Raw genomic sequence first — 27,966 nt, 5'->3', positions numbered from 1 at the left:
TACAGGGGCCAGCGGCTGCACAGAGCGCTCCGGGGGGACCAGGATCGGTTCATGTGAATTCGCTGATGAGGGTCCGGGTCCCCCCCATCCCCCCGCTTTTGCACAGGCCGGGCAGCGCCTCCCCCCCGGCACGCCAGGGGTTAACCCGCCCCCCAACCTGCCCCTCACCGCCCTGGCAGCCTCCCCAGCGGCCGGGCTCAGCGTCCTTTCATCACTTCCGTCCCCAGCCCCCGGAGCTGGCGGCGAGGCGCTGGGGCTGCGGCTGCACCGGGGGCCGCGATGGGGCTGTGACAGCGGCGGGGCCGGCCGAGGGGGGCAGCGCTCAGCACCCGGCGCCGCCTCCCCCACGCCCCGTCGGGCACCCGGAGCTGCAAGGACGGAGCGCGGGGGGGCTGCTCGCAGAGGTAAGGGGGGGCTGCTGGGACAGATGCAGGCTCTGCCCCCCCCCCACGATGGGTCCCTGCCCCTGGGGGGCAGCGGGGACTGGGCTGGGGGGGAGCCCCGCCAGGCAGCGGCTCCTCGGAGGTGATGGGGGGGGGAGGAAGAGGATGAGGAAGGTGCTGCGGGAAGAGGGGGGGCTCCTGCAGGGAGGGGAAGGGGCCAGGTGGGGGGGAGGGGGGCAGTGGGGGGGGACCGTGCGCGGGGAGGCAGGAGATGATGCGGGATCCCTGCTCCCAATTCTCCGCCGGGCAGCGGGGACGCTGCGGAGGATTCTCCCAGCCCCGCTCCGGTTTTTGGCGGCGCGGGGGGGGGTTCCTCGCCTCCCCGCCCCCCCCGCTGCGGGGCCCGGCCCGGCTCTGGCTCTCGCTGCGGCTGGAGCAGAATCTGCTTTCGTGTCATCCGGGCTGGGGGCCCCCCCGGCCGGTGCTGCAGCCTGCGGGGCCCGCGCCGCATCCCCGCCTGGGCCGCTCCCTGCTCCTGGGCCGGGCTGGGGAAGGGGGCAGGGACGGGGCTGGGGGGGGGACCCGGATTTCCCCGTGGGAGAGGCACCGGCTGGGCCCATCCCCGTGGAGGCCGCTTTACCCCCGAGCTCTGTGAGCCCCAGCTGGAGTCCAGCCCCTCCACCCCCCATGCAGCCCCCACCTGGGGACCGCGCCCCAGGGGTCCGAGCGCGTGTTGGGGGAGCTCGGGGGTGTCGCACCCGCCGGTTTGAATAAACCTCCTGTCCCAGCCCAGCTGGGTTTGGCTCCAAATGTGTCGGGGACATATTTAAACCTGGCAGGAGGGTTTTTTTGGGGGGCCCCTTCTCCCACCCCCCGTGGAAGGAGCTGGCGGAACCCAAGTGGCCCCTGGGCGCAGAAATCAGCCAGCTCCCCTGGGGCCGTTTCTTCTAGTTTTATTCCGCCTGTCAGAGTAGCACCTGGGGGCCCCCACCTGAGATCGAGGGCGGCCACCCTATTGTGCCGGGTGCCCGGGCCCTGACCGAGATCCAGGGGCTGCCCCCTTGTGCTGGGCGCTGCCCAGGCCCTGACCGAGGATCAGGGGCTGCCCCGTTGTGCCAGATCTGTGGAGACCCAGGGAAACGCAGTCCCTGCAATCACCACCTGAATGGGCCTAGGCAGGATTGTTCTCCCCTTTTACAGTTGGCACCGGAGGCCCAGAGGGCTTCAGTGACGGGTCCAAGGGCCCTCGGTGGCAAAGCCAGGAGTGGAACCGAGCTCTCTGGTTTCCCAGCTGGGTGTCCTGTCCTAGATCAGCCTCTGAGCAGCTGCAGCCAGGCAGGAAATGTCTGGTGCCGTTATGGTGACCAGAGAGCAAATGTGAAAAATCGGGACGGGGATGGGGGGTAATAGGAGCCTATATAAGAAAAAGACCCAAAAATCGGGACATCTGGTCAGCCTCGGTGCAGTGGCCCTGTGGTGCCGGGAGCGATGCAGTCCGAGCCCTGCTTGCAGTCCGGGCTGTCTGTTACTAACCTCTCGGGGTTGCAGGCCCCTAGCAGGGGATGCATAGACCCCACTCCCCTCCCAGAGCTGGGAATAGAACCCAGGAGTCCTGGCTCCTGTCCAGGCCTGGCTGTGCTTGGGCTACTAGATGGTGGTGCCCCTGCACCCTTGGCCAGGGCTCTCTGCTCTGGGTAGCCCCGCCTGGGGCCTTCTCTGCCCTGAAGGCCCAGCTGCTGCCACCTGTGGAGTCCCCAGAGGTGTGAGCATGGGGCAGGGAGGGGGGTGAAGCTGGGGCCCTGCCCCCATCCCCCCGGCTGGGCTCCTTGTGGCATGACTGTGGTCTCTGCACCTACGGCCTCCGACCCATCCCCCCTCCACTTCCTGTCGCGGCGGCTCTGCTCTCAGGTCCTGGCGGGGCTGCCGAGGCCGGTGTGCAGGGCCTGGCTCGCTGGCCTGCACCTCGTGGCCACACGCAGGGGCGTGATGAGCAGCCAGGACGCCTGGGTCCTCTGCCCGGCTGCGCCACTGCCTCGGCGGCCTTTCCCCACCGTTCAGGCTCTTGCCTCGGTGGCCCCTCCGTGGCCCCACCCTGCGCTGGGTGTGTTGCTGATGGGGGCCCGTGGAGGGTTATCCGGCAGCCTCTGCAGACCCCCCGGGCCTGGCGGGGAGTCAGAGCCAAGCTGGGGGTGCGCGGGCAGCAGCAGCACAGTGGGACCCCCTTTTGCCAGGGGCTGCAAGGCACCCGGGGAGAGGGAGACCCTCCCCGCTTCACAGGGAGTCTGCCTCAGCGCTGGGAGCTGATCCCAGGTCTTCCAAGTCACAGCCCAGCACCGGAAACACTGGCGCGGCCAGCCTCTGGGAGATGGGGCGATGCTAGAGCAGGGGAGTGGGGTGCATGGGGCCGTACTCTCTGTGCTGTCAATGGCTCTCGGTCTGACATACCCAGGTGGGGTCTGGTCTAGCTGCCTGCAGCCTCTGCCGGCTCCTGGGACACAGTGCAGGAGATCTAGGCCAGGGTCTCCGGGAGCCGCCTCCAAGCTGGGCAGGGTGCTCTGCGTGTGAGCTCAATGCCTGGGGTTCCCGGAGTAGCTCACCCCGGCTCTCTGGGCAGCTTGGAGTAGGCCACGCACGTCCCCAGGCGGGAGCTCCAGACACGGCTGACCCTGCTGCCCACGGACACTGGACAGGAAACAGCCAAGCCCCCGGGTGCTGCCGTGTGTGGGGCTGCGTGATCCCCTATCGCCCCCGGCTCTGATGGTTCTGAGGAGGCTCCTGCCATGCTGAGCCCAGCAGCAACTGTCTCAGACCCTTGGGGCCGGCCTGGAGCTCCGAGTCTCCACTGGGGCCATGCGCAGAGCTGGGTGGCCTGGTAACCTGGCTCATAGGGTGTGTCGGGGGCAGGTTGGGAGGGCCAGGCCGGGCACACGGGTCGGTGGTTCTAGGCCCTGCGCGTGCCACACGCAGTGCCCCTATCGGCAGCATGGGAACGGGACCTGGGCCGGGCGTTCCCCCCACTGCAGGCCTGGAGCAGGCCGGCTACAAGCCAGCGGCTGCCCTTGTACTGGCGTGGGAGTAGGCCCAGCGAGCCAGACAGGAGGTGGCTGAGCCCTGCCCCGGGGGTCTCACAGCCACACGTGTCCTGGGGCTGCATAGCTGAGCTGTGTCCTGGCCGGGCAGGAGCCGCTCACCCTGCTGGGCTCCCAGGGAGCAGCTCCCACAGCCTGGGCTGCCTCCATTCCCCACGGGCTCCATCGGGCGCAGGATCCGCGGGACTCTCCGCTGGCGTGTGGGAAGGGGGTGCCTACACCCAATCCAGGGGTGCATCTAGGGACTTTCTAGAGCAACTGCTGAGCGGTGGGAGGCAGGGCTGGGGTAGCAGGGGGCTGCAGGTCGGGAGTGAGGAGCATGGACACAGGTCTGTGTGCGGCAAGGGGGCATCACAGGTTGGCACTGGGGGCTCCTGCCCTATTCCTGGCTCTGGTCAGTTTGACGTGGTCACAATCACCCCCAATCCCCTCCCCCTCAGCCCCCGGGAGGGGGTAGTCGGGGAGCCACAGAAGCTGCCGGCACTTTCTGGGCTGTGGGTCCAGGAGCTGCAGGGTGGGAAAGGGGGTCTCTGGCTCTCCTGACGTGTTTCTCTCCCCCTTCCCCTCGGTGCAGGGTCTCCCATGGGCCTGACTAGCCGGACGTGGATGCCATGGAGCTGTGTGCAAAAAAACACCCCCCAGGTAAGGGGTCCTGCGGGGGGTGGGTCTGTGTAATGGGGAGTGTCACATTTTCCTTCTGCAGTTCCCACCCACCGCAGGAGCGGAGTTGCTTTAAATATTTAAATAAGGCTAAAGTCATGGGGGGGGGTTAATTTGGGGGCAGTGACGAGTTTTGGGGCCAATGAGGTTGGACGTACACTGCAGAACTTGCCTCTCTTCTCCCCCCTTGCCCTGGGCCTGCAGCTTGGGTTCGGGGTTCCTGTATGACTGGGGGGGTTGGAGAGCTGGGGGCGCTTGTACATCCCTTGGGGTGCAGAGTTCCCACCCCCTTAATCTCTGGGGAAGGGGGGCAGGGCGGAGCTCCTGCACTCCAGAGCTCTGACCCGAAACCAGATCCAGACTGAGAGGCTTCTGCAGAGCTGGGGGGGCTGTGGGTCAGGATTGGGGGGGCCTGGCAGAGCTGGAGGGATTGGGGGGGTCTGGCAGAGCTGGGGAGCTACGGGAGGGCCGTTAGGGAAGCTTCCATCTCGCTCCCAGGCCCCCCCCCCCCCCCGGAACCTCACAGCCGGGCACGTGTCTGCTGGGGGGGGGGATATGGGGGGCTCTGGGGCGGGCTCAGTGCAGCAGTTGCCCCGGCAACACCGTCCCGGCCCCAGTGGCCGGTGCGTGGTGGGGTGAGCCCGGCAGAGCCCCTCCCGAGGGGGCATCCCAGGCAGGGGAGTGGGGATGGCCCGGGTAGGACGGACGCAGGAGCTGCTGAGCGCGGAGCTCCCCCGGAGCCATGACCGGCCCCAGGGAGATGCTGGAGAAATAGTCGGGCGCCAGCGGGAGCCGGACGCCTTGGGGGGCAGGTGCCTGCAGCGGGGGGTGGGGGGCTGCATGGGGGGCTCGGCCGGAGGGGCAGGTGCCTGCGGTGGGGGGGCTGCATGGGGAGTGGGCTGGGGGTGCAGGTGCCTGCAGGGGTGGGGAGCTGGGCTGGTGGGGGGGCAGGTGCCTGCAACGGGGGGCGGGGCTGGCAGGGTTGGGGGACGGGCTTGCAGTTCCGTGTGCAGTGGGGCTGGGAGGAGCTGGGGGGGCTCAGGCTCTGCCAGTGGGGCTGCAGAGCCAGCCGGGCGGCAGCTCCTGGGGGCTGGGTCTCCGTGCACCAGCCCCTCGGGCGGGACCAGCTGCAGCCCCTTCCTGGGGTGGGGGGGCGGCTTGCCCCAGGGTTCGCCCGAGTCCCTGCGTGACCTTGCAGGGCTTGGCCCCAGCTCCCGGGAAGTGGAGTGCAGGGCAGGGGGGCTGGAGGCCAGGGGTGACGTCCAATGTGAATGCGGGGGAGGGGGCTTAATGGTGCATCCTCCCAGAGACAGCCCCAGGGGACGGGGCTGTCACGGAGTGTGGGGGAGTCCAGGCCCTGCACCCCTCTTCCTGGGATTCACTGAGACTCTCAGCCAGCCAGTAAAACAGAAGGTTTATTGGACAACAGGAACACAGTCCAAAACAGAGCTTGTGGGGACACCCAGGACCCCTCAGTCAAGTCCTTCTGGGGGAGCAGGGAGCTTAGACCCCAGCCCTGGGGTTCCCTGTGTTCCTCCACCCAGCCCCAAACTGAAACTAAACCCACCGAGCAGGTTCCCTGCTGCAGCCTCCATCCACATTCCTGGGCAGAGGTGTCACCTCCCCCTCCCCCTCCTGGCTCAGGTGACAGGCTCTCAGGTCTCCCGTCCCCAGGGCACATTCCCAGGTCAACACTCCCCCCTCCCTGCTGCGTCACATCGTCACAGGGGCACAGGGCAGGGCCGCAGTGTGCACCCCGCTATGGCTCCTGCCTCTTCCTCAGCACAGGGGCCTGTGTAACCAGCGGCTCCGAGTGAGGGCGGCCAGCCCCCCAAACTCCCCCAAGGTTGGGCTAGCAGGGGCTGCGGGTCGGGAGTGAGAGGCACCGGCAGAACTGGTGGGGGGAGTGGGCCCGTGTCCCATCAAGGTTATCCTGTACCCAGAGCGTTGGCCATGGGCTGGAGTAGTGGCCCGGGCAGGGTGGGGGGCATGTGCCAGGGCTCCGTCGGGCTCCTTCTGACCCGGGTTCTGTTGCAGAGGAAGAAAGGCGGGTGAGGGCCAATGCCCGAGAGTACAACGAGAAGTTCCAGTATGCGGTGAGTGCCCCGGTGCCCACAGGGGGTGTATGCAGCTGCCCCCCGCCTTGCAGGGCCCGGCTAGTATGGGCAGGGGGGCTGCCGGGCAGAGCAGCTGGGCATGACTCATGGGGTGGGGGTTAGGGACCCATAGACTCTCTGTCTCCAGTGCCAGGTGGAGGGGCCCACGGCAAAGGTTTCTCCCCATCTGTCCCCGAACCCCTGCTCTCCTCTCCTGAGCAGGGTCCCAGCAGAGGTGGGCTCTGGCTTGGGGTCCCTGCATGGGGCTGGGGGAGTGGGGCCCAGCCTGGGAAATGCGGGGTTGGGGGGGTGGCTCTTTTGGCCCTGGGGGATGGGGGGCCTGCAGTGCTGGGGGGATCGTGGTTCTGGGTTGCGGGTCACAGACCTCGTCTGACTCCTCTGGGGGTCAGGGGGTGGGAGCTAAAAATGGGTTTTGTCCATGAGAAAATTCTGCTACTGAGTGTCTATTAATAACGTGGGGCTGGGACGTCCCAGCTGAGCGGGCCGAGGATGGGGCCCTGCTCCTGCGCCGCAAACCCTCCCATCCCCCGGCTTCTGGAGGTCCCATGGGAGCCCCCGCCAGCTCCTTCAGCCAGCGCGCGGTGGGGGGAAGGGAGCAGCTCACCTTGGCCTCCCCCTTTTTGCTGTGGGAGGGGGCAGGGAAAGGTTACTTGTAGCTGCTCCCCGGGCCCAGCCTCTGTGCTATTTCAGGGCAGCTGGACCTGGGGGCCGGGCTGCTGCTTGGGGCCTGGTCTGGGGGTGTCTGGCATTGGGAGATGGTGGTGCCCTGCCTGGCAAGCTGCTGCGGGGCGGGGCCAGCGTCACTTCCCAAGATGCTGGTGTCACGGAGTCCCCGGGCGATGCTCTGGAGCGGCTCCCCACGAAGCCAGGCAGGACTCTGCGGGAGTCTCCTCTCGGGGAGCAGCCTGTCTGCAGGACTCACCCGGCTTCCACCTTCCTGGGTCTGACCTCGGAGCATTCAGCCTCCTCTGCCCCTCTGTGCGCTTCCCACAGCGAGTCCGCCCAGGCCAGGTCCTGGGGGGGCCAGAGGGTCCTGCCCCCCAACTCCGCAGTCAGACGTGACTCTCAGCCAGCCAGTAACACAGAAGGTTTATTAGACGACAGGAACATGGTCTAACACAGAGTTTGCAGGTGCAGAGAACAGGACCCCTCAGCTGGGTCCATTTTGGGGGGCAGTGAGCCAGACAACCACGTCTGCACTTCACTCCACGTCCCCAGCCAGCTCCAAAATGACTCCCTCTCCAGCCCCCCCTCCTCTGGGCTTTGTCCCTTTCCCCGGACCAGGAGGCCACCTGATTCCTTTGTTCTCCAACCCTTTAGCTCTCACCTTGCAGGGGGGAAGGGCCCAGGCCATCAGTTGCCAGGAAACAGGGTGTGGGCCATTGTCTGTGTCCAGACCCCTGCACACATCTGCCCTCTAGGGCTCTGCAAGGATCATACACCCTTACCCCACCCCCTAGATACTTAAGAACTGCCTAGGGGAAACTGAGGCACCCCCACACTATTCAGAGGAAACATTAAAAACAGTCCTGCTTCGTCACAGCTGGTTCTGCTTGTTTGGCCCGTTCTCCCTCCTGGGACTCTCAACACCGCCCCCCACCCCCTGTGTACAGGGGGGTAAACAGAGGCTGAGAGAGGGCCGGGACATGCCAAGGCGGCCCTGCGAGTCAGAGCTGGGACCAGAACCCAGGAGTCCAGGCTGCCAGCTCAGACGGTGGTTTTCCTCCTCTCTGAGCCTTGGGGCGCGTGGAATCTTGGAGAGCTGGGGGCGGGGGTGGGGGGAGATTCTTAGGGGGTCCCCATGGCTGTTGTTGGGCCCTTCAGGATGGGGCCTGTAGTCCGTGTCTCTCCTAATCCTGCCCATCTCACCCCCAGAGTAACTGTATCCAGACCTCCAAGTACAATATCATCACCTTCCTGCCCGTCAACCTCTTCGAGCAGTTCCAGGAAGTGGCCAACACCTATTTCCTCTTTCTCCTCATCCTGCAGGTGGGGGACACGGTCCCACCCTGGGGCACCATACAGTGGCTGGTGGGGGGGCGTCCCATGGGGAGGGGAAGGGATGGGCCCCTGTGTGGAGCCCTGCTGGGAATCCCTGCCTAGGCTGGGGGGGGTCCAGTGCCTTCTGCATGCAGCATCCCACCCTGCACGGGTGCCCCCTGGGGTCCCTGGGGCAGCGAAGGTGGGGTGCCCTCTGTGTTTAACCCCAGCCCCCTCTCTCCAGCTGATCCCCCAGATCTCCTCGCTCTCCTGGTTCACCACCATCGTGCCTTTGGTTCTCGTCTTAACCATCACAGCTGTCAAAGATGCCACTGACGACTACGTGAGTGCCCTCGGGGTGGGGGGCGGGGTGCCGGGGGGAGCAGTGTTCCCTCCAGCGCCCCTGGGCATGGGGAGGTGGAGCTGGTTCCGCTGTCCAGTGTGTGGTCAGGATGGAGCGGGGCGCTGCTCGGGCTCTGCCAAGCCCAGCTGCTGTCCCCGCCCCACTCCTGGCAAGGCCCAGGCTCGGCAGCCCGTGTTGGGGCAGGTGGGGGGTGGAGCCCCTCCTGGCATCCCCTGACCAAGGTCTCTGCCTTCCCCCTCCAGTTCCGCCACAAGAGTGACAACCAGGTGAACAATCGCCAGTCTCAGGTGCTGATCAACGGAACGTAAGTGTCCCGGGGCCCCGGCCTGGAGGAGCCCCTGGGGGGCCAGAGGGAGGCAGGTTCCCCAGCTGGAGATGGGCTGTCTCCCCCCCAGCATGCGGCACAGAAGTCCCATGGGAGAGGGGCTGGGGGGAGCAGGCCTCCTCTGAAGAAGGGGTGGGGGGGTGGTTCAGGGCCGCTGCTCTCGTGGGCTCGGGCAGGGAAAGGCCTTGGAGCCAGGGCACGGCTGAGCTAACGGTGGGAGGGGGACTCCCTGGCCCCCCTGACTCTGCTCCTCGCACCCCACAGGCTCCAGCAGGAGCAGTGGATGAATGTGTGCGTCGGAGACATCATCAAGCTGGAGAACAACCAGTTTGTGGCGGTGAGTCTGGCTTCCGGGGGGGGAGGGGGGGCAGGAGCCTGGGGGTGTGGGGTCCTCCCCCCAGGGATGTGCTGGCTCCCACCGCCTTGGCAAGGAGCGCTCTGGGCAGCCGGAGGCCGGCTGGCCTGTCTGGGTCTCGGAGCCCACGTCTCCCCCAGTGGCAGGGATACGGAGCATTGGGGTTGGGGGGTGGCAGGGACCCCGATGGCAGCTCAGCCCCGGCCGTTCCTCTCCCCTGGCAGGCTGACCTCCTGCTCCTCTCCAGCAGCGAGCCCCATGGACTGTGCTACATAGAGACGGCCGAGCTCGACGGGTGAGTGACCTCGCCTCTCCTCCGCCCTGCCAGCCACGCGCACTCCCCCCACGGGGCTAAGGGGGCGGGACCGCCAGCCTCTCGGGGAGTGGGGGGCAGGGGAGTAAGGTGGGGGCACCCCCAGCATGGATGCTGCACCCATCAGCATGGCGGTTCAGAACCAGCAGGATCTGCAAGCCAGGGGCAGTTTGGGGCTGGGGTTGTGGGGTGGGGGGCTGGGGTGGGGGCAGGGTAGTTGCTCAGTTTGACCGTCTGGGCTGAGTGCAGCCCTGAGGCGCCAGGGGAGACCTGGACTTTCGATCCCTTGTAGACTCCTCAAGGCCCCCACTGAGATGGGGGCGTTCTGCCAGGTGCCGCTGTCACAGACCCACAGGGCGGGCGCTCGGCCCCAGCCCTGGCTATGCCCCAAGGGGTCCCATTCTTCCTTCAGGCTAGGCCCTGCGGCCGCAGCACCTCCCAGACCGAGCCTCTGGGCTGCAGCCCTCCTGCTTCGCCCCGTCAGCTCTGCCCAGCGAGTCCGACTGAGCCCGACGCCCGCGGCCCCTGCGGGGTCCAGGCACCCCTGGGGTTGGCAGGGCACCCGGCAGCGTTCTCAGAGCCCCGGAGCCCAGTGTGGGGAGTCCGGAGACTCGCCCACAGAATAAAGGTTAAGTCATCGGCTGGCCTGACCCACGTCCCACCCAGCCAGGTGCTGTGGGCTCCATTCCTGGCTCAGGCTCTCCAGCTCTGTCAGGCCCCGCTGAGAGCTGTGTCTCCCCAGAGCCTGCCCTTATCCCAGCTCCCGCAGGCCCGGCTGAATTCAGGAGCATCACTTGCTCGGTCTTTGCGGCCCCTCCGTCCCCGTGCGGGGTTTGAGCCAGGACCCAGCCAGGCCGTGCTGCCCAGTTTTGTGACCCAGCTCCGCCCCGGAGCAGTTCGTCCCCCCGCTGGCACCCGCGGGCTGGTAGCGCCAAGTCCAGTGAGTTGCGGCCCAGCGCATCAGTCTCAGAAGTATTACAGTCCTTTGCCGCGCGGGCACGGCCGCTGCCCGGGGCGGGGGCATCGCACCGGGCACCGCGCAGATGCAGCGGGGGCATGAGACAGGCCCAGGCTAGGCAGGGAGTGGGGCCAGAGCTGGGACTAGAACCCAGGTGTCCGGGCCCCTGTTCTGTGCCCTCGCCCTGGCCCACGCTGCCTCTCCTTCCAGAGAGACCAACATGAAAGTGCGCCAGGCCATTCCTGTCACCTCGGAGCTGGGGGACATCCGCAAGCTGGCCCAGTTCGATGGTGAGTGCGGGGTCGGGGCAGCTCTGCACCCTCAGCCTTTCTGTCTCTGCATTCTCATGACGTGCTTGGGGGGGTGACGCTTCTGGGCGTTACCTGAGGCGTTCGGGGTGAATTCCTACCCCCTGCTCACAGCAGGAGGGAGCCCTGTCTGTGCCCACCAGGGGAAATGCTCCCCAGCCACCAGCTGCCAGCCACACAGGTGCTCCGCTCCGGGAGCCCTGCCCTTTCCCAATGCAGGCCAGCGGTTTACCCAGCCCACTTGGGTACGCTCGAGTGCCCCATCCCCAGCTGCCAGCACCCCCAGGGGCACCGACTCGCTGCCTCCGGGGAAGCAGGGCACCCAGGTCACGGGTTCCCCCCCAGTTCGACACTCTCCTTAGCACGAGGCACTTTGGCAGGTTTAGAGTAAAAGCAGCCTGGCGTTGGTTGAACAGAGCTCGAGGGAGAGATTCCGACATAAGCCAGCCTAAGGACCTGGAAACGTTAAGGCTACCGGTAAAAGGAACGTAAGACGCAGTTTATAGCCTGGACTTAGTAACCAGTGACTTTCCTGGCTCATTTGGCATTTCTCACCCACGGCCTGGTCCCTGCAGCGCGTGTCCCGTCCGGAGAGTGGGGAGCCATTTGTCATGAGCCGGCCCCTGCTGGCGGAGTCCCTGTCACGGGTCACCCCTGGGGCCGGTTCTGCTCCGACACAGGCTTTGAGCCCAGCGGCCCCGCTGCCAAGAGCGCTCGGGGTTTGTTTGTCCCGTAGGTCTCCAGCTGGGAAACACAGGCTGTCTGGCAGCTGCCCTTGGTCTCAGCCTGGCTGGGGCAGCTCCCTGCCTCCCCCTCACGGCAGCACGCAGGAACCAGGCCAGCGCCCACCCCTGGGGCGAAGTGCTGAGGAGAGGGTCAGACCCGGGGTGATAGACCTGCCTGCTCCTGCTCGGTGTGTCTGTGTCACCGGGGTGGCTCATCCCTGGATGCAGCTCTGCTCCTGCCCCGCTCTCTCCAGCGCCGGGGATGTCTGAAGGAAGCTCTCGGCCCCGTCTGAATGCCAGGCCCTGCGCCCGGGTTGCCCGAAGTCTGTGGGGCTGGGGGCTGTGCCAGGAGCGCTGGGATCGGAGCTGGGCTCCGGTGTCCAGCGCTGGGCTGAGGGGTACCGGGCTGCTGGCTCTCTCCCCAGGCGAGGTGATCTGCGAGCCCCCCAACAACAAACTGGACAAGTTCAGCGGGACCCTGTACTGGAAGGAGAACAAATACCCGCTGAGCAACCAGCACATGCTGCTGCGGGGCTGCGTGCTGCGTAACACCGAGTGGTGCTTCGGCCTCGTCGTCTTCGCAGGTGGGGGCGCGGGGCCGCCACAGCCCGGGGGGCCCGTCCCCTCCTCCCCACGGCCCGCTCTGCCCTGGAGTCAGCCCTCCCCATGGAGGGGGCTGTTCCCGGCCACATGGCCGACCAGGTGTCAGGCAGAGCTTCAGCGGGGTCGCCCTGCATGGGCCGGGGGGAGTCCCGGGGGGCGCTGGGGTGGGAGCCGGGGGGCGCCCAGTGACCTGTTTCCCACCCCCCAGGTCCTGACACCAAGCTGATGCAGAACAGCGGGCGGACCAAGTTCAAGAGGACAAGCATCGACCGGCTGATGAACACGCTGGTGCTCTGGGTGCGAGTGAGATGGGGGCTGTGGGTAGGAGACGCCCCGGGCTGGCGGAAGATCTCCCGTGTGCTGGTTCTGCTACCCCGTCTCGGCTACAGCCCGCCACCCCCCACGCACGGCCCTCCGGGCTGGCCCCGGATCGCTCCCTTCCGGGCGCAAAGGGCAGGGCTGCCCCCTAGTGGTGCCGAGGCACCAGGACATGACGTTCCTGGAAGCTTTTAAACCTAGAAAGGCATAAAGAACTGCAGAGGCCCCACCCCCTGGGTGCGCGGCCGGCCCCGATCCCGGGCTGGGGGACCTGGCCCCCGTCCCCCGGGTGCGCGGCCGGCCCCGATCCCGGGCTGGGGGACCTGGCCCCCGTCCCCCGGGTGCGCGGCCGGCCCCGATCCCGGGCTGGGGGACCTGGCCCCCATCCCCCGGGTGCGTGGCCAGCCCCGATCCCGGGCTGGGGGACCTGGCCCCCGTCCCCCGGGTGCGCGGCCGGCCCCGATCCCGGGCTGGGGGACCTGGCCCCCGTCCCCCAGGTGCGCGGCCGGCCCTGATCCCGGGCTGGGGGACCTGGCCCCCATCCCCCGGGTGCGTGGCCAGCCCCAGTCGGACCGGGGTAGCAGCGCCAATCTCTCTATGGGCTCTGACCCCTGCCCTCCCTCTGGCAGATCTTCGGGTTCCTGGTGTGCATGGGGGTAATCCTGGCCATCGGCAATGCCATCTGGGAGCACGAGGTGGGAGCCTGCTTCCAGATCTACCTGCCCTGGGACGAGGCGGTGGACAGTGCCTTCTTCTCCGGCTTCCTCTCCTTCTGGTCCTACATCATCATCCTCAACACCGTGGTGCCCATCTCACTCTACGTCAGGTAGGCAGCACCTGGAGAGCAGGAGCCAGCAGCAGTGGGGCTGGGGGGCTGCTGCCGGGCTCCTGCCGTGGTGCTTCCCTGGGGTCAGGGGGCACAGTCACTTGGAGGGCAGAAGCCCAGGCCCGGTGGGGCAGCCTGGGAAGGCAGGGGAGGTGGCACATGGGAGGTGCAGGTAGAAGCCCAAGGAAAGGGGTCTGTGACTGGGGGGCTCAGGGAAAGAGGGTGCGTGTTGGGGGAATCCAGGGATTGTGGGGTGGTGGAGATGGGGGGAGGGACAAGAGTCCAGTGTGTGTGGGGTGCCTGGGGAGGAGGTACCTGGCTGTGTGTTTGGGGGGATGCAGGGAGGGGGGTACCGGGCTGTGTTCGAGGGAGGTGCCCGGGGAGAGGGTATCACGGAGTCCCTGGGCGATGCTCTGTACCTGCTCCCCATGAAGCCAGGCAGGACCCTGGGGAAGTCTCCTCTCTGGGAGCAGCCTGTCCCCAGGACACACAGCTCACCCGGCTTCCACCTTCCTGGGTCTGACCTCGGAGCATTCAGCGTCCTCTGCCCCTCCATGCGCTTCCCACAGCGAGTTCGCTCAGGTGGGGCTCCTGGGGAAGCCAGAGGGTCCTGCCCCCCAACTTCGCAGACAGACGTGACTCTCAGCCAGCCAGTAAAACAGAGGTTTATTAGACAACAGGAACATGGTCTAACACAGAGCTTGTAGGTGCAGAGAACGGGACCTCTCAGCTGGGTCCATTTTGGGGGCAGTGAGCCAGACAACCCCGTCTGCCCTTCACTCCATGTCCCCAGCCAGCTCCAAACTGACTCCCCCTCCAGCCCCCCCTCCTCTGGGCTTTGTCCCTTTCCCGGGCCAGGAGGTCACCTGATTCCTTTGTTCTCCAACCCTTTAGCTCTCACCTTGCAGGGGGGAAGGGCCCAGGCCATCAGGTGCCAGGAAACAGGGTGTGGGCCATTGTCTGTGTCCAGACCCCTGCACACACCTGCCCTCTAGGGCTCTGCAATGATCATACACCCTTACCCCACCCCCTAGATACTTAAGAACTGCACAGGGGAAACTGAGGCACCCCCACAATATTCAGAGGAAACATTAAGAACAGTCCCACTTCGTCACAGAGGGTACCTGGCTGTGGGGGTGTTGGGGAGGGGGTACCTGGCTCTGTTTGGGGAGGGGATGCTGGGGAAGGGGTGCTGGGCTGTGTGTCGGGGGGGGGACCAGGGAGAGGGTGCCGGGCTGTGTGTGTGCAGGGGGGTGCAGGGCTGTGGGGGTGTTGTGGAGGGGGTACCGGGCTCTGTGGGGGGGTGTTGTGGAGGGGGTACCGGGCTGTGTTGGGGGGGGGTGCTGGGGAAGGGGTGCTGGGCTGTGTGGGGGGGGTGCTGGGCTCTGTGTGTGTGGCAGGGGTGTTGGGGAGGGGCTGCCAGGCTGTGTGTGTGTTGGGGGTACCGGGCTGTGTGGAGAGCGGTTACTGGGGAGGCGGTACCTGGCTGTGTTTGAGGGAGGTGCCCAGGGAGGGAGTACCTGGCTGTGTGTGTGACAGGGAGGGGGTGCTGGGCTGTGTGTGGGGGGAAGGGGTGCAGGGAGGGGGTGCTGGGCTGTGTGTGTGTTGGGGGTGCCAGGCTGCGTGCGGGGTGCCCGGGAAGGGCGGTGCTGGGCTGCGTGTGTGTGTGGGGTGCAGGGAGGGGGTGCTGGGCTGTGTGTGTGTTGGGGATGCCAGGCTGCATGCGGGGTGCCCGGGAAGGGCGGTGCTGGGCTGCGTGTGTGTGTGGGGTGCCCAGGGAGGGGGTGCCAGGCTGCGTGCGGGGTGCCCGGGAAGGGCAGTGCTGCTGCTTTCTGGTGGGGAAACACGTCGGCATCTCCGAGGCCTAGGGCCCCCCGTGCCATCCTGCTGGTCCCCCGGGCCTGGCTGCCGCGGCTCTGTCTGACCCAGCTGCCCGTGCCCCTCTTGCCCGGCCCCTGCCGCCCCTTCTCCCTCTCTTAATGTCTCTCTCTTTTCGTTCCCCAGCATGGTTCTGTCCCCTTAGCCCCGAGGTAAGAACGGGTCACTCCCGCCCCTCCCCTGAGCCTAGCCCCTCCGTTTCCTGCTGGGGGAGCTGGGGGGTCTTGCCGGGGCAGGGGGGAGATGGGGGCAGCTCTAGTCCATGGCTCTAGCACCGGGCCTGGCGCAGGATTCCTGGGGGTCAGCTGGTGCTGCCCCTCACTCCCACTCAAACCCCCCTTCCTCGGAGCCCCTCGGCTTGCAGCGCTTCTCCTGCTTCTCCAGGCCAGAGACCGCGGCTAAGGGGCTGCGCTCGCCTGTGTTTGTCAATATGAGCGTAGGGGGGCCCGGAAACCAATGTAAGAGGAGTTAGCATGGTCCGGAGAGTGGGCACTGGGCCGGGGAGCCAGGACTCCTGGGTTCTATCCCCGGTTCTGGGAGGGGGAGTTGGGTCTAGTGGTTAGAGCGGGAATGGGGGCTGGTAGCCAGGACTCCTGGGTTCTATCCCCCTAGAGGGGATTGGGGCCTGGTGGGTTAGTGTGTGGGGGCCGGGAGCCAGGACTCCTGGGTTTTATCCCTGGCTCTGGGAGGGGAGTGGGGTCTAGTGGTTAGAGCGGGGATGGGGGCTTGGAGCCAGGACTCCTGGGTTCTATCCCCAGCTCTGGGAGGGGGAGTTGGGTCTAGTGGTTAGAGTGGAGCTGAGGGCTGGGAGCCAGGACTCCTGGGTTCTATCCCCCCAGAGGGGATTGGGGCCTGGTGGGTTAGAGTGTGGGGGCTGGGAGCCAGGACTCCTGGGTTCTCTCCCCAGCTCTACCCCAGCCCTGTGTGACTGTAGGGTAAGTGCTGACCCTGTGAAATGGCTTAGCTGATGGAAGTGCCAGGGGTGCTGCGGGGTCCGCGGCTGGCGGCAGTGAGTAGCTCCCCGGCGGGGTGCTCCCCACCCAGCTGTGCCGAGCCCTGTGCCCCCTCCCTCCCTGCGTGCAGCGTGGAAGTGATCCGCCTCGGCCACAGCTACTTCATCAACTGGGACAAGAAGATGTACTGCGCGCAGCGCCAGACGCCAGCCGAGGCCCGCACCACCACGCTCAACGAGGAGCTGGGCCAGGTGGAGTACGTCTTCTCCGACAAGACCGGCACCCTCACCCAGAACATCATGGTCTTCAGCAAGTGCTCCATCAACGGGCGCAGCTACGGTGAGCGGGCCGGGGGCCAGAGCCGCGGGGGGGCCGGGGGCCAGAGCGGCCGAGGGGCTGGCGGCCGGGGGGCCGGGGGGCCGGGGGCCAGAGCCGCGGGGGGCCCGGGGGCCAGAGCGGCCGAGGGGCTGGCGGCCAGAGCGGCCGGGGGGCCGGGGGCCAGAGCCGCGGGGGGCTCGGGGGCCAGAGCGGCTGAGGGGCTGGCGGCCAGAGCGGCCGGGGGGCCGGGGGCCAGAGCCGCGGGGGGCCGGGGGCCAGAGCCGCGGGGGGCCCGGGGGCCAGAGCGGCCGAGGGGCTGGCGGCCAGAGCGGCCGGGGGGCCGGGGGCCAGAGCCGCGGGGGGCTCGGGGGCCAGAGCGGCTGAGGGGCTGGCGGCCAGAGCGGCCGGGGGGCCGGGGGCCAGAGCCGCGGGGGGCCCGGGGGCCAGAGCGGCCGAGGGGCTGGCGGCCAGAGCGGCCGGGGGGCCGGGGGCCAGAGCCGCAGGGGGCCCGGGGGCCAGAGCGGCTGAGGGGCTGGCGGCCAGAGCGGCTGGGGGGCTGGGCAGTGGGAGGGGGAGAGGACGTCTTTCCCTGGCCCTGGTGGTGGCTCTCCCCATCCCCAGGTCAGGCGGGGGTGGCCATGCTCCTCTGCTCCCTGGGGCACTTACTGTGGGGTGCCCCCCAGCTCCCTGGGCGCTGGGACACCCCTCCTGCCAGGGCTGTCCAGGCAACAGCTCCGGGAGGGGACCAGCCAAAGGAGCCAGTCCTGGTGCCTCTGCAGGCTCCCTGTGTCCACCCGCTCTCGGTCTGTGCCCGCTTCGGGGGTGTGGGGGAAGCAGGTGGAGCTGGGTGGGAGAGGGGCAGCTGCTCATTCTGTCGGGCAGCTCTGTCCTGGGGACAGCGTGGCTCCTGAGGGGTGGGGGGCTCCCAGCATCCCCCCCCGCCCCCCCGCGGTGCTGTGCTGGCTGGTGTCCCCACATTAACCCTTTGCCCTCTGCATTTGCAGGTGACATGCTGGACGTGCTGGGGCACAAGGCAGAGCTGGGGGAGGTAGGAGCTGCCCCATCCCATGGGGGGAGGTGACTGAGATGGTCAGAGAGTCCCAGGGAGGTGGGCTCCATAGGGGACTTGGGGTGCAGATCCCGGGCACTGGGGGTGGTCTCTGCATTTCAAGGGGGAGCCCTCCCCTCCAGGCCTTTCCGTGTTGTGGGGGGCAGGCTCTGGCGTGCCCCTGTCCATGGCAGCGGGGGCCGGACGGGGGGGTAACTCTCTCCCCCTCCCTAGAGGAGGGAGCCGGTCGACTTCTCCTTCAACCCGCTGGCCGACCCGCGGTTCCGGTTCTGGGACGCCAGCCTGCTGCAGGCCGTCCAGCTCGGCAACCCCCACGTGCACGAGTTCTTCCGGCTGCTCTCGCTCTGCCACACCGTCATGTCCGAGGAGAAGAGCGAAGGTGGGTGGGCCGCCCGGGGGCTTTGGCCGGGGGGGAGCTCAGGCTGTCCCCTGGGGAAGGCTCCAGCCGGGGGTGTGGGAAGGGGGCTTGGGCTGTGCCCTGGGGCGGGCTCGGGCCAGCGGGGGGCTCGGGTTGTCCCCCCTGGGGTGGGCTCTGGCTTTGAGGGGCTGGGGGGCTTGGGCCGTCTCCCCTTGGGGTGCATGGGTGCAGAGGGGCTCGGCCTGTCTCCCGTGTGGGGTGTTGCTGGTGGAGGCCGAGCACTGACACCCCCCCTCCCTGCCGTGCCCCCCAGGTGAGCTGTACTACAAGGCGCAGTCCCCGGACGAGGGGGCGCTGGTCACGGCCGCCAGGAACTTCAGCTTCGTCTTCCGCTCGCGTACGCCCAAGACCATCACGGTGCAGGAGCTGGGCCGGGCCGTCACCTACCAGCTGCTGGCCATCCTGGACTTCAACAACGTCCGCAAGCGCATGTCCGTCATCGGTGAGCCGGGCGGGCTGGGCACGGAGGGGTGGCAGCGGGTGGTGGCAACCGTGGGGGGGTGGGGAATGGGGCAGGCTTGGGGGAGATCCTGTGAACAGTGGGGTGGAGGACGGCAGGGGCAGGGTCCCATGGGGACTGGCAGTGTGTGTGCCTGCGGGTCGCAGGGGGATCAGCCGCAGGGACTGGGAGCAGGGATGGTGGAGGGGACCTTCGGCTCCCTAGGATTTGCCAGCCTGAGGCTGCTGGTCCTCAAGCTCCCACTGCCCCATGGGCTGGGGGTCCAGCCGCCGAGCGTGCCATGCCCCACGCAGTGAGCAGGGTGGGACTGGGGAACACGGGGGGGCTTGGGGAGGTGCAGGATCACTGACCCCTCTCCCCTCCCTCGGCGCCAGGGGCCTGACCTTTGCCGTCTGCCCACGGAGGGAGAGCACGTTGACCTGGCTGGGCCCAGGCAGTGCTGGGCTCGGGGGTTGTTCCCCTTGGCGCACCGGGGTCTCTGGCCACTCTGGTCCCTGCATGTCCCAGCAGTCCCTTGCTCCCCCTGCAGTGCGGAGCCCCGAGGGCCGGATCCGTCTGTACTGCAAAGGGGCCGACACCATCCTCCTGGAGCGGCTGCACCCAGCCCACCACGAGCTGCTGAACATAACCACCGACCATCTGAATGTGAGTGGGGGTCCCGAGCGCGGGCTGCAGCTGGCCCTCTGGGGGCCAGGGGCCCTGATCCTTCGGGGACTGGGTGGATCACAGGGCAGCCTCGAATCGACCCGGGGTCCTGGGTGCCGCCGTGGGGCGCGTCGACCTGGAACTCCACTGCCAGACTCTGCCCCCCCGGGGCTGGCTGGGGGGACCCATCCTCGCTGCGCTGGGATTGGCCTGGGCCCCCGTCTGGGTTGGGAGCTGACGCAGCCACTGCCCCGCAGGAGTACGCCGGCGAGGGGCTGCGGACACTGGTGCTGGCCTACAAGGACCTGGAGGACGGCTACTACAAGGCCTGGGCCGAGCAGCTGCTGCGAGCCAGCACTGCCCCTGACGGCCGCGAGGACCGGCTGGCCCGGCTGTACGAGGAGGTGGAGCGGGACATGACGGTAGGTGGGCTGGGGGTGCCGCCTGAGGGGCAGGCCGGGGCCATGGCGCAAGGCGGTGCCCCAGAATCACTGCTGTGTCTCCTCTCTCTGCCCAGCTACTGGGGGCTACCGCCATTGAGGACAAACTGCAGCAGGGAGTCCCCGAAACCATTGCCATCCTAACGCTGGCCAACATCAAGATCTGGGTGCTGACCGGGGACAAGCAAGGTGAGGCTGGCTCTGCGCCAGGGGCTGGGTGGAGGGGAGCCGTTCTGGGCGGGCACCAGGCTCAGGCAGAGTACTCAGCCCCTCTGGCCTGGGGGCAGGACCCCCGTAGGCATCTGATGGCCAGCAGTGCAGGGAATCCTCCTGCAAGGCACCTTGGGGCACAAAGCCCTGGTGCCCCCAGGGTCATGGGGGGGGATGATCGAGGCTGGGGTGACGCAGAGGGGGAGTGGGCTGGGGGAGTTGATCCCTGCTGGTTTGTGGGGGGGGATCCAATGGGCAGCGCTTGGGCACAGGCTCCCTGGCTCAGCCTGTGTCTCCCGTCCCCAGAGACGGCCGTGAACATCGGCTACTCCTGCAAGATGCTGACGGATGACATGACCGAGGTGTTCATCGTGACGGGCCACACGGTGCTGGAGGTGCGGGAGGAGCTCAGGTGAGGGCTGGGGGGGGCTGCGGGAAAGCAGAGCTTGGGGGGGGGCTAGGGCTGGGGGGGAGCAGGGAGGACACCCCAGCCCGGTCCCTGCGCTGCAGGTGGGAGCCCGGCTAAGCCTTCTCCTCCCCTCTAGGAAAGCCCGGGAGAAGATGATGGACTCGTCGCGCTCCATGGGCAATGGCTTCTCCTGCCAGGAGAAACTCTCCTCTTCCTCATCCGCCTCCCGGCTCGCCTCAGTGCTGGAGGCCATCGCGGGCGAGTACGCCCTGGTCATCAACGGCCACAGCCTGGTAAGGGGTGTGACGACACTTGGCCAGGCCGGGCAGGGAGGGGAGTGGTGTTACTGAGGGCAAACTCCCCACTCCCCTTCCAGTACCCCTCAGTCCTGACCCGCAGCCCCCTGGCTTCCCCCTACCCTACCGCCAGCTCTGCCGGTGCCTCCCGTCCCGACCGGTAACCCCCTGCCATTCTCTCCCTCGGTGCTCCTTGCCGTCCTTGATTGCCCCCAATGCTGGGTGTCCCTGCTGGGCTCAGGTCAGACCCCGGGCCTCCTCCCCCGTGAGCTTACCCATCTGTGCCCCTCCCCACAGGCCCACGCGCTGGAGGCCGACATGGAGCTGGAGTTCCTGGAGACAGCCTGTGCCTGCAAGGCCGTGATCTGCTGCCGCGTCACCCCGCTGCAGAAGGCCCAGGTGGTGGAGCTGGTGAAGAAGTACAAGAAGGCCGTGACGCTGGCCATCGGGGACGGCGCCAACGACGTCAGCATGATCAAGAGTGAGCGCCGGGGGCGTGCTGGCCGGGGGGGCGGCTCTGCCTGCGGGGCCGGGCGGGGGTGGGAGGGGAGCACCGTTTTCCCACTGCAGGGGGTTGTGTGGGGCTGGGCACAAGCTGCTGCGGCCAGGGCTGCTCTGAGTTCCCTGCTGACCCACACATCTCTTCCCCCAACAGCTGCCCACATTGGCGTGGGCATCAGCGGGCAGGAGGGCATCCAGGCCGTGCTGGCCTCCGACTATTCCTTCTCCCAGTTCAAGTTCCTGCAGCGCCTCCTGCTGGTGCACGGCCGCTGGTCTTACCTGCGCATGTGCAAGTTCCTCTGCTACTTCTTCTACAAGAACTTCGCCTTCACCATGGTCCATTTCTGGTTCGGGTTCTTCTGCGGCTTCTCGGCCCAGGTGCGGTGCCAGGCTGCTGGGCCCTGGACAGGCCGGCTGAAGCCTCCTGCGGCTGGGGGAGCAGGGTTACCCGGGGCCGTGGGGCTTCCCTCCAGGCTGTGCCTGCTGGATTGGGCCCCAGCCGGCACCCATGGGCCCCAGCCAGGATCAGGGCCCTGCCGAGCCGGCTGCTGCGTGGACACAGGGAGGGCGGGGCCCTGCCCTGCAGTTCCCAGTGTGCAGGGTGATGACGGGGGAGGGCTGCGTTGGGGCCTCGAGCACCCAGCCTGTCGTGGGTCAGCAGCTGGCACTGAACCTGGGCGACAGCACCAGCCTCTGCAGTGTGACTGCGGCCCAGGGCTGGGCTCAGAGAGCTGGGCTCTGCCGTGGCTGCATCCTCCCTGCCTTGCTGGAAGAGGTTGGAGGATGCCCAGGCAGGACTGGCAGGCCCCAGGTGAGCTCCCTTCTGGCCACCCTGCCCGGGCCTGATTTATTGGCCGGGGGCGGAGAACCAGGCTGGTCGTTGGGTCCTTCAGCGCTTGGGGCTGGCCAGGGGGAGCACAGAGCTGGGGGGAAGCACGTCTGGCTGGGGGAGCACAGAACCGGGGGGTGTCTGACAGGGGGGAGCGAGTCAAGGGGGGGGGCACGTGTGTCTCCGAGACAGGCTAATGAGTGGCTTGTCCATTCCTGCATGCAGTGGGGCAGGGGGTGTTTTCCCCGCCCCCCTGCCCTGACCCCCCCTCTCTCGACAGACGGTCTATGACCAGTACTTCATCACCCTGTACAACATTGTCTACACCTCGCTGCCCGTGCTCGCAATGGGGGTGTTCGACCAGGTATGGTGGGGCTGGGGCAGGGTGGAGATCTGCTCCTGCTGGGGTGGAGCGGGGGGGTGGCTGGGGGGGCCCAGCCTGTCTCCTGTGCTCCTGGAGCCCCCACCCTGCAGAGGGACCACAGGCGGGGAGAGAGGGAATTCTGTGGGGGCCGCTTGGAGGGGCCGCAGCAGCAGGAGGCTGGCTGGGGCTCCCCCGTCTCTGGGGCCCTGGGCACTGCAGGGCCCTAACCCAGCTGGGTGGGGTCAGGGCGAGCCCCGCCATGTGACTCGTCTGCCCTGCTGGGACCCCTCCTCAGGGGCAAGAGGTGGGCTCGGTCCCTGGCCTGTTCAGCCCTCAGCTTCCCTGCAGGGGGCTGCTCCTGGGCGCGGGGACCCCAGGCTCACCCCTGCCATGCCCCCCCGCCCGCAGGACGTGACGGAGCAGCGCAGCATGGAGTACCCCAAGCTCTACGAGCCGGGCCAGCTCAACCTGCTCTTCAACAAGCGGGAGTTCTTCATCTGCATCGCCCAGGGCATCTACACCTCCGTCCTCATGTTCTTCATCCCCTACGGCGTCTTCGCCGACGCCACCCGCGACGACGGTGCCCAGCTGGCCGACTACCAGTCCTTCGCTGTCACCGTGGCAACCTCCCTGGTGATCGTGGTCAGCGTGCAGGTGGGCGGCCCCCCTCCAGCCCCGGCTCGTGTTTCCTGGTCCCACAGGCCCCGGGACCCAGCGTGCGGTGCCGGCGTTCGGCTCTGCATCCGGCCTCGGCGCAGGGGGCTGGACTCCCTGACCGCGCGGGTCCCTTCCAGCCCCACGTTTCTCACGGGACCCATAGGGGGTCAGGTAGCCCAGAAAGTGAAGCAGCCTGGATCTAAGCTGTTGAAAAGCTGCTGTGCCCCACCCCAGAGGTGGCTGCGTCATGGCGCTGGGCGGAGTGCGTGGCGCTCAGCCCTGAGAAGGGCGATGGGCCAATGCGAAGTGGTTTGTGATGCTGGGGGACTGAGGGCACTGCCCTGGGGCTGCCCATCGGCTCTCTCTGCCTGGCTCGGCAGCCTGTCTGCGCTGCCCCCTGAGCTCTCCCCTCTTCCCCCAGATTGGGCTGGACACGGGGTTCTGGACGGCCATCAACCACTTCTTCATCTGGGGCAGCCTGGCTGTGTACTTCGCCATCCTCTTCGCCATGCACAGCGACGGCCTCTTCCAGATGTTCCCCAACCAGTTCCGCTTCGTGGGTGAGTCCAAGCAGCTGCATTTGCCTGGTGCTGGGTGCCCCAGGCGGGACCGACCGGTCCCCGAGATCCCCGCGACGCCAGGGCCTGACTGCATGAGACATGCCCTGGTGACTGCGCCCCGCGCTGCAGGGGAAGGTGGAACAACCCCCCAAGGTGCCTGCTGATCTGGCCTGGGGGGAAATTCACTCCTGACCCCACTGCGAGGCTCCCCAAGGCAGGTGAGAGCAGGTTTCTAGTGGGGCAGTGGCAAGGTTGCTGGGGAGCTGTCACCGAGTCCCCGGGTGATGCTCTGGACCTGCTCCCTACGAAGCCAGTAAGGCTCTGAGGAAGTCTCTCTGGGAGCAGCCTGTCCCCAGGGCAAGCAGCTCACCCAGCTTCCACCTTCCTGGGTCAGACCTCGGAGCCTTCAGCATCCTCTGCCCCTCAGCGAGTCTGCCCAGGCGGGGTCCTGGGGAAGCCAGAGGGTCCTGCCCCCCAACTCCGCAGTGAGACGTGACTCTCAGCCAGCCAGTAACACAGAAGGTTTATTAGATGACAGGAACAGGGTCTAAACCAGAGCTTGTAGGTGCAGAGAACTGGACCCCTCAGCTGGGTCCATTTTGGGGGGCAGTGAGCCAGACAGCCCCGTCTGCCCTTCACTCCATGTCCCAGCCAGACCCAAACTGAAACTCCCTCCAGCCCCCCCTCCTCTGGGCTTTGTCCCTTTCCCGGGCCAGGAGGTCACCGGATTCCTTTGTTCTCCAACCCTTTAGCTCTCACCTTTGGGGGAGGGAAGAGCCCAGGCCATCAGTTGCCAGGAAAGAGGGTGTCGGCCATTCTCTGTGTCCAGACCCCTGCACACATCTGCCCTCTAGGGCTCTGCAGTGATCATACCCCCTTATCCCACCCCTTAGATACTTAAGAACTGCCTAGGGGAAACTGAGGCACCCCCACACTATTCAGAGGAAACATTAAAAACAGTCCCACTTCGTCACAGGAGCCCCCTCCCCCTCTCGATCAGAGCCCCCTGTGAACTCTGCTATTCCCCCTGCAACACGCCTGATTCCCGGGGGCCGGGGGGAGACCCCGGTGACAGCCACATTTCTCTGCTGCCTCCTGCACCCCGCTCCTGATGCTGCTCCCACCTGCCTGGCTCTCAGGTCTCTCCCCCTTCTGCTGCCCAGGTAATGCCCAGAACACGCTGGCCCAGCCCACGGTCTGGCTCACCATCACCCTCACCACCGTGGTCTGCATCATGCCAGTCGTGGCCTTCCGATTCCTCAAGCTGGACCTGAAGCCTGAGCTGTCGGACACGGTGAGTGCGTGCGGCCAAGCCGGGGCCCCTGCGCATCCCCCAGCGCGGAGCAGGCCCCCCCCAGGGATCGGACGTCTCTCGCCCCCAGCCCCCCATGCTCCGCTGAGGGCCAGGGGGCTGCCCCGCAGCGCCCCCTCTGACCAGTGCCGGGAAAGGCCTTGCCATGGAGCAGGGGGCCGGATCCATCTCCACTCGGCCAGGGTTGTGTGGGGAGTTGTCTGCCCCCAGTGATCTCACCTCCCCCGCAGGTTACTGCCCCCTCACTGGAACGTCTCCATCGCTTTGGCCCCTGCCCCCGTCTCTGACCAGCTCCTTCTGCAGGAGCTGCTGGGGGGTCTCGGGCAGGCTTTTTACGGCCCCCATTCACCCTGGCTGGGCCTTGGCCTCTGCCTGATCCCCTGCAGCCTCACAAGAGGGCGGGTTGTGGGGTCTTTGGCTGGGCTCCTCACTCTGCCCCCCCCCAGGTGCGCTACACCCAGCTGGTGCGGAAGAAGCAGCGGGCACAGCACCGCTGCATGCGACGGGTGGGGCGTGCCGGCTCGCGGCGCTCCGGCTACGCCTTCTCCCACCAGGAGGGCTTCGGCGAGCTCATCATGTCGGGCAAGAACATGCCGCTCAGCTCCCTGGCGCTCTCCAGCTTCACCGCCCGCTCCAGCTCCAGCTGGATCGAGACCCTGCGCAAGAAGAAGGGCGGGGACAGCACCGCCAGCAGCCCCAGCGGGGGGGCCGACAAGCCGCTCAAGGGGTGAGGCTGGGGGGCTTCGATTCTTACCCCCGCCGGGGGCTGGGCGGCCCGTCAGCGCCCCCGGCTGTTCCCACCGCGGACCGTGGCTGGCTGCTGTGGGTGCTGCTCGCTTGGGAGACCCCCACCCATGGCAAGGGGGAGGAGCGCCCCGGGAGGCTCTCCAGGTGCTGAGGTTTGGAGGCGGAGTCTGGACCACAACCAACCGTGTAACCAAAAATCCCCCCATCCAGAGGGACAGGCGGCCCCGGCGCGGCACCCCCATCCGGAGCCCGGGCGCAGAGAGCCTGCGGTGTCTTTAATCGGGACCTCCACCCAGCCGGAGCGGACAGCTACCCTGAGTCACGCGCGAATGTAACGTGCTGGAGACACGGGGAGGGCCAGGCCTGGCAGGGGGCAGCTGGGCCTGGCAGCGTGTGCCCCCCCCACCACACGTGTCTTTTTTTATATATATAAAATGAGAAAAACAGCAGCCAACGGAGCCCCCACGTTTACGAAGTGACTCTTCTCTGTCCCCGCTGGCACTGGCTGCTCTGGGGAGGAGCTGGCTGAGCAGAGACGGGCACAGACGTGCTCCCCACGCAAGCCGTGGCAGTTCCAGGGCTGCGTGGGCACCCCAGGAGGGCGGGCTATGGACTTGGCCTTCTCCTGCAGCAGGGCAGGGGTGGGGTGGGGAGAGGGATGCCCAGGCATGGAGGAGTTATGGGTCCTGCCCTCTCCAGGGCAGGGCAAGTGCTGTAGCAAGGCTGGGCCCCCTCCTCTGCCCCGGCTGGTTTCTACACATGGTGAAACCCTACGTGGCTGGGCGGAGACCCGACCCCCTGGCTGCTGCACCCAGTCAGTGCCCACCCCTGGGCTGGAGGGCTGTGGCACCTGGAGCCGAGGCCAGAGCCGGGGAGGAAACTGGGCCCTAGGGAGCTGTTACAGACCAGAGCAAAACCGCGGTGGAAAGGGCCAGGAAACGCCCAGCGTCTGACCTGAGCCGGGCTCTGGGGGTTCCTGGCTGCAGGGGTGGCCCTGAGGTACTCCCAGCTTGGGGGTGGGGGGCGCAGCCATGGGGCTTTTGGCTGCTAGTTCACCCCCCCTACCCCCACAGCTGGTGGAGCTTGGCTCTGGCCTCGTGCAACCTCTGCCCAGGTCCTGGGACCAGCCCAGCTGATGGATTTGAAAGGGGAACCAGCCCCCTCCCCCCCCCAACTCCTTTCTTTTCTGCGTGACAGAGGCTTAGGCAAGGGGCTGGGTCCTGGGGTCAGTATTGTTGACGGGCTGATTGTGATTCATTCCCCCGCAACAGGGAGCCTTTCACAATCGTCTGGGTGTTTTGGGCTCTGTTTCCCTTCCCCTCTGTGCTGGGAATGGGCAGGGTCCCAGGGGGGTCTCCTGAGCCACCTTCCTTGGGGCTCCCCAGCCCCTCCACCTCCCATCCACGCTCCCCTGGGGAAGCGTCCAGCCTGCTGGCCGCTCCCTCATGCCGCGCTGGCAGGTGCATGGCCCTTCTCTTGCACACGTATTCGTAGCTCATCTCTGCACGCTTCTTGTGACGCATTCCACATGTCCTTTGCACAGCCCCTACCCACCGGTACCACCCCCGGCACGCCTGGTACGCACACTGCCCGCCCCCAGCTCACTGCGGTCAGTACCCCCAGCTGCTCTGGATCCCTCGGAGGTTGAGTTGCTTGAGGCTGCAGGATGTAGGAGACGCGGGGCTGTGGGCAGGCTGGGAAAGGTCCCAGGGCCCCCAGTGTGGGGATCAGCTCAGGTGTCAGCCCCCAGCGAGGTGGGATCTAGCTGGAGGCAGAGGGGTTTTCCCGTACTGCTCCTGGACACCCCCTGGGGAGGGTCAGTCTGGGGCGGGGGGAAGGCACAATGGGCCCAGGCCAGTCTTGTGCAGGGGATGCCTCCTGATCCACCCCTCCTCCCTCCCCTTGATCCGTGTCTGTCCAGGGTGCCAAATAAGATGGGTGTGGGGGGAGGGAGGACCCAGTGTTCACTCCCCCCATCCCATTCTGCCTTTGAATGGGAGGGGCTTTGCCAGCCAGGGGCAGGTTCGGGTGGGTGCTGTCACAGTTTCAGCCATTCTCTCCCCACCCGCAGCCGCTGGGGTTGACTACAGAGCTCGACCCACTTGACGAAGGAACAGTGTGCTTAGAGCGGGGGAGTGGGGTCTGGGACCCAGGACTCCTGGGTTCTATTCCCAGCTGTGACACTGACACCCTGTGACTGGCTCTGTGCCTCAGTTTCCCCACCCCCCACCTCCCGTGAAGTGCTAGAGTCTCCTGGGGGGCTGGGTTCTGGAAGGTCGAGGCAGCTTCGGGCATTGCTGTGGTTGTGTTAAGCCCTTCTGGGAAGGGGCGAGGGCTGGCGCGGCCTGGCTGGGGGAGGGCGTGGCCCCCCGTGTCTGACTTTTATACCAAAGAGGAACTGTCTGTTTGGGAGCTGGCTGGGTGCGCGTGTGCTAGAGTATCTATTTTTGGTTTTTTCTGTTTGTTTGGTGGGGGGAGGTGGTGTGGGCCGGGCCGAGGAGCAGTCGGTATAATTTATTACACATTTCTATACTTGCAGAATTGTATCATTTTATGGGTATAAAGAGAGAAAAAAA

At 67.1% G+C, this 27,966-nt stretch overlaps 1 protein-coding gene across 1 annotated transcript; it reads left to right on the top strand.

Annotated features, from left to right (window-relative positions):
• Positions 1-265: 265 nt before the first annotated feature.
• ATP8B2 (ATPase phospholipid transporting 8B2) lies at positions 266-27,966 on the top strand. Its single transcript, XM_074938319.1, has 28 exons — positions 266-404; positions 4,047-4,114; positions 6,170-6,228; positions 8,125-8,238; positions 8,474-8,572; positions 8,836-8,897; positions 9,183-9,255; positions 9,498-9,568; positions 10,755-10,834; positions 12,003-12,161; positions 12,389-12,477; positions 13,128-13,324; positions 16,286-16,494; positions 17,478-17,521; positions 17,756-17,921; positions 18,214-18,402; positions 18,950-19,065; positions 19,323-19,487; positions 19,583-19,694; positions 20,022-20,127; positions 20,261-20,417; positions 20,718-20,901; positions 21,076-21,299; positions 22,031-22,114; positions 22,523-22,768; positions 23,193-23,331; positions 24,495-24,625; positions 25,090-27,966. Exons 2-28 carry the CDS (start codon positions 4,084-4,086, stop codon positions 25,372-25,374), a joined length of 3,591 nt encoding a protein of 1,196 aa, XP_074794420.1. The 5' UTR covers positions 266-404; positions 4,047-4,083; the 3' UTR covers positions 25,375-27,966.

This window comes from Natator depressus, chromosome 24 (assembly GCF_965152275.1).
Source record: "Natator depressus isolate rNatDep1 chromosome 24, rNatDep2.hap1, whole genome shotgun sequence".
Lineage (NCBI taxonomy): Eukaryota > Metazoa > Chordata > Testudines > Cheloniidae > Natator > Natator depressus.
Note: the sequence above shows the minus strand (reverse complement) of the source record. Positions and strands in the feature narration are given on the sequence as shown.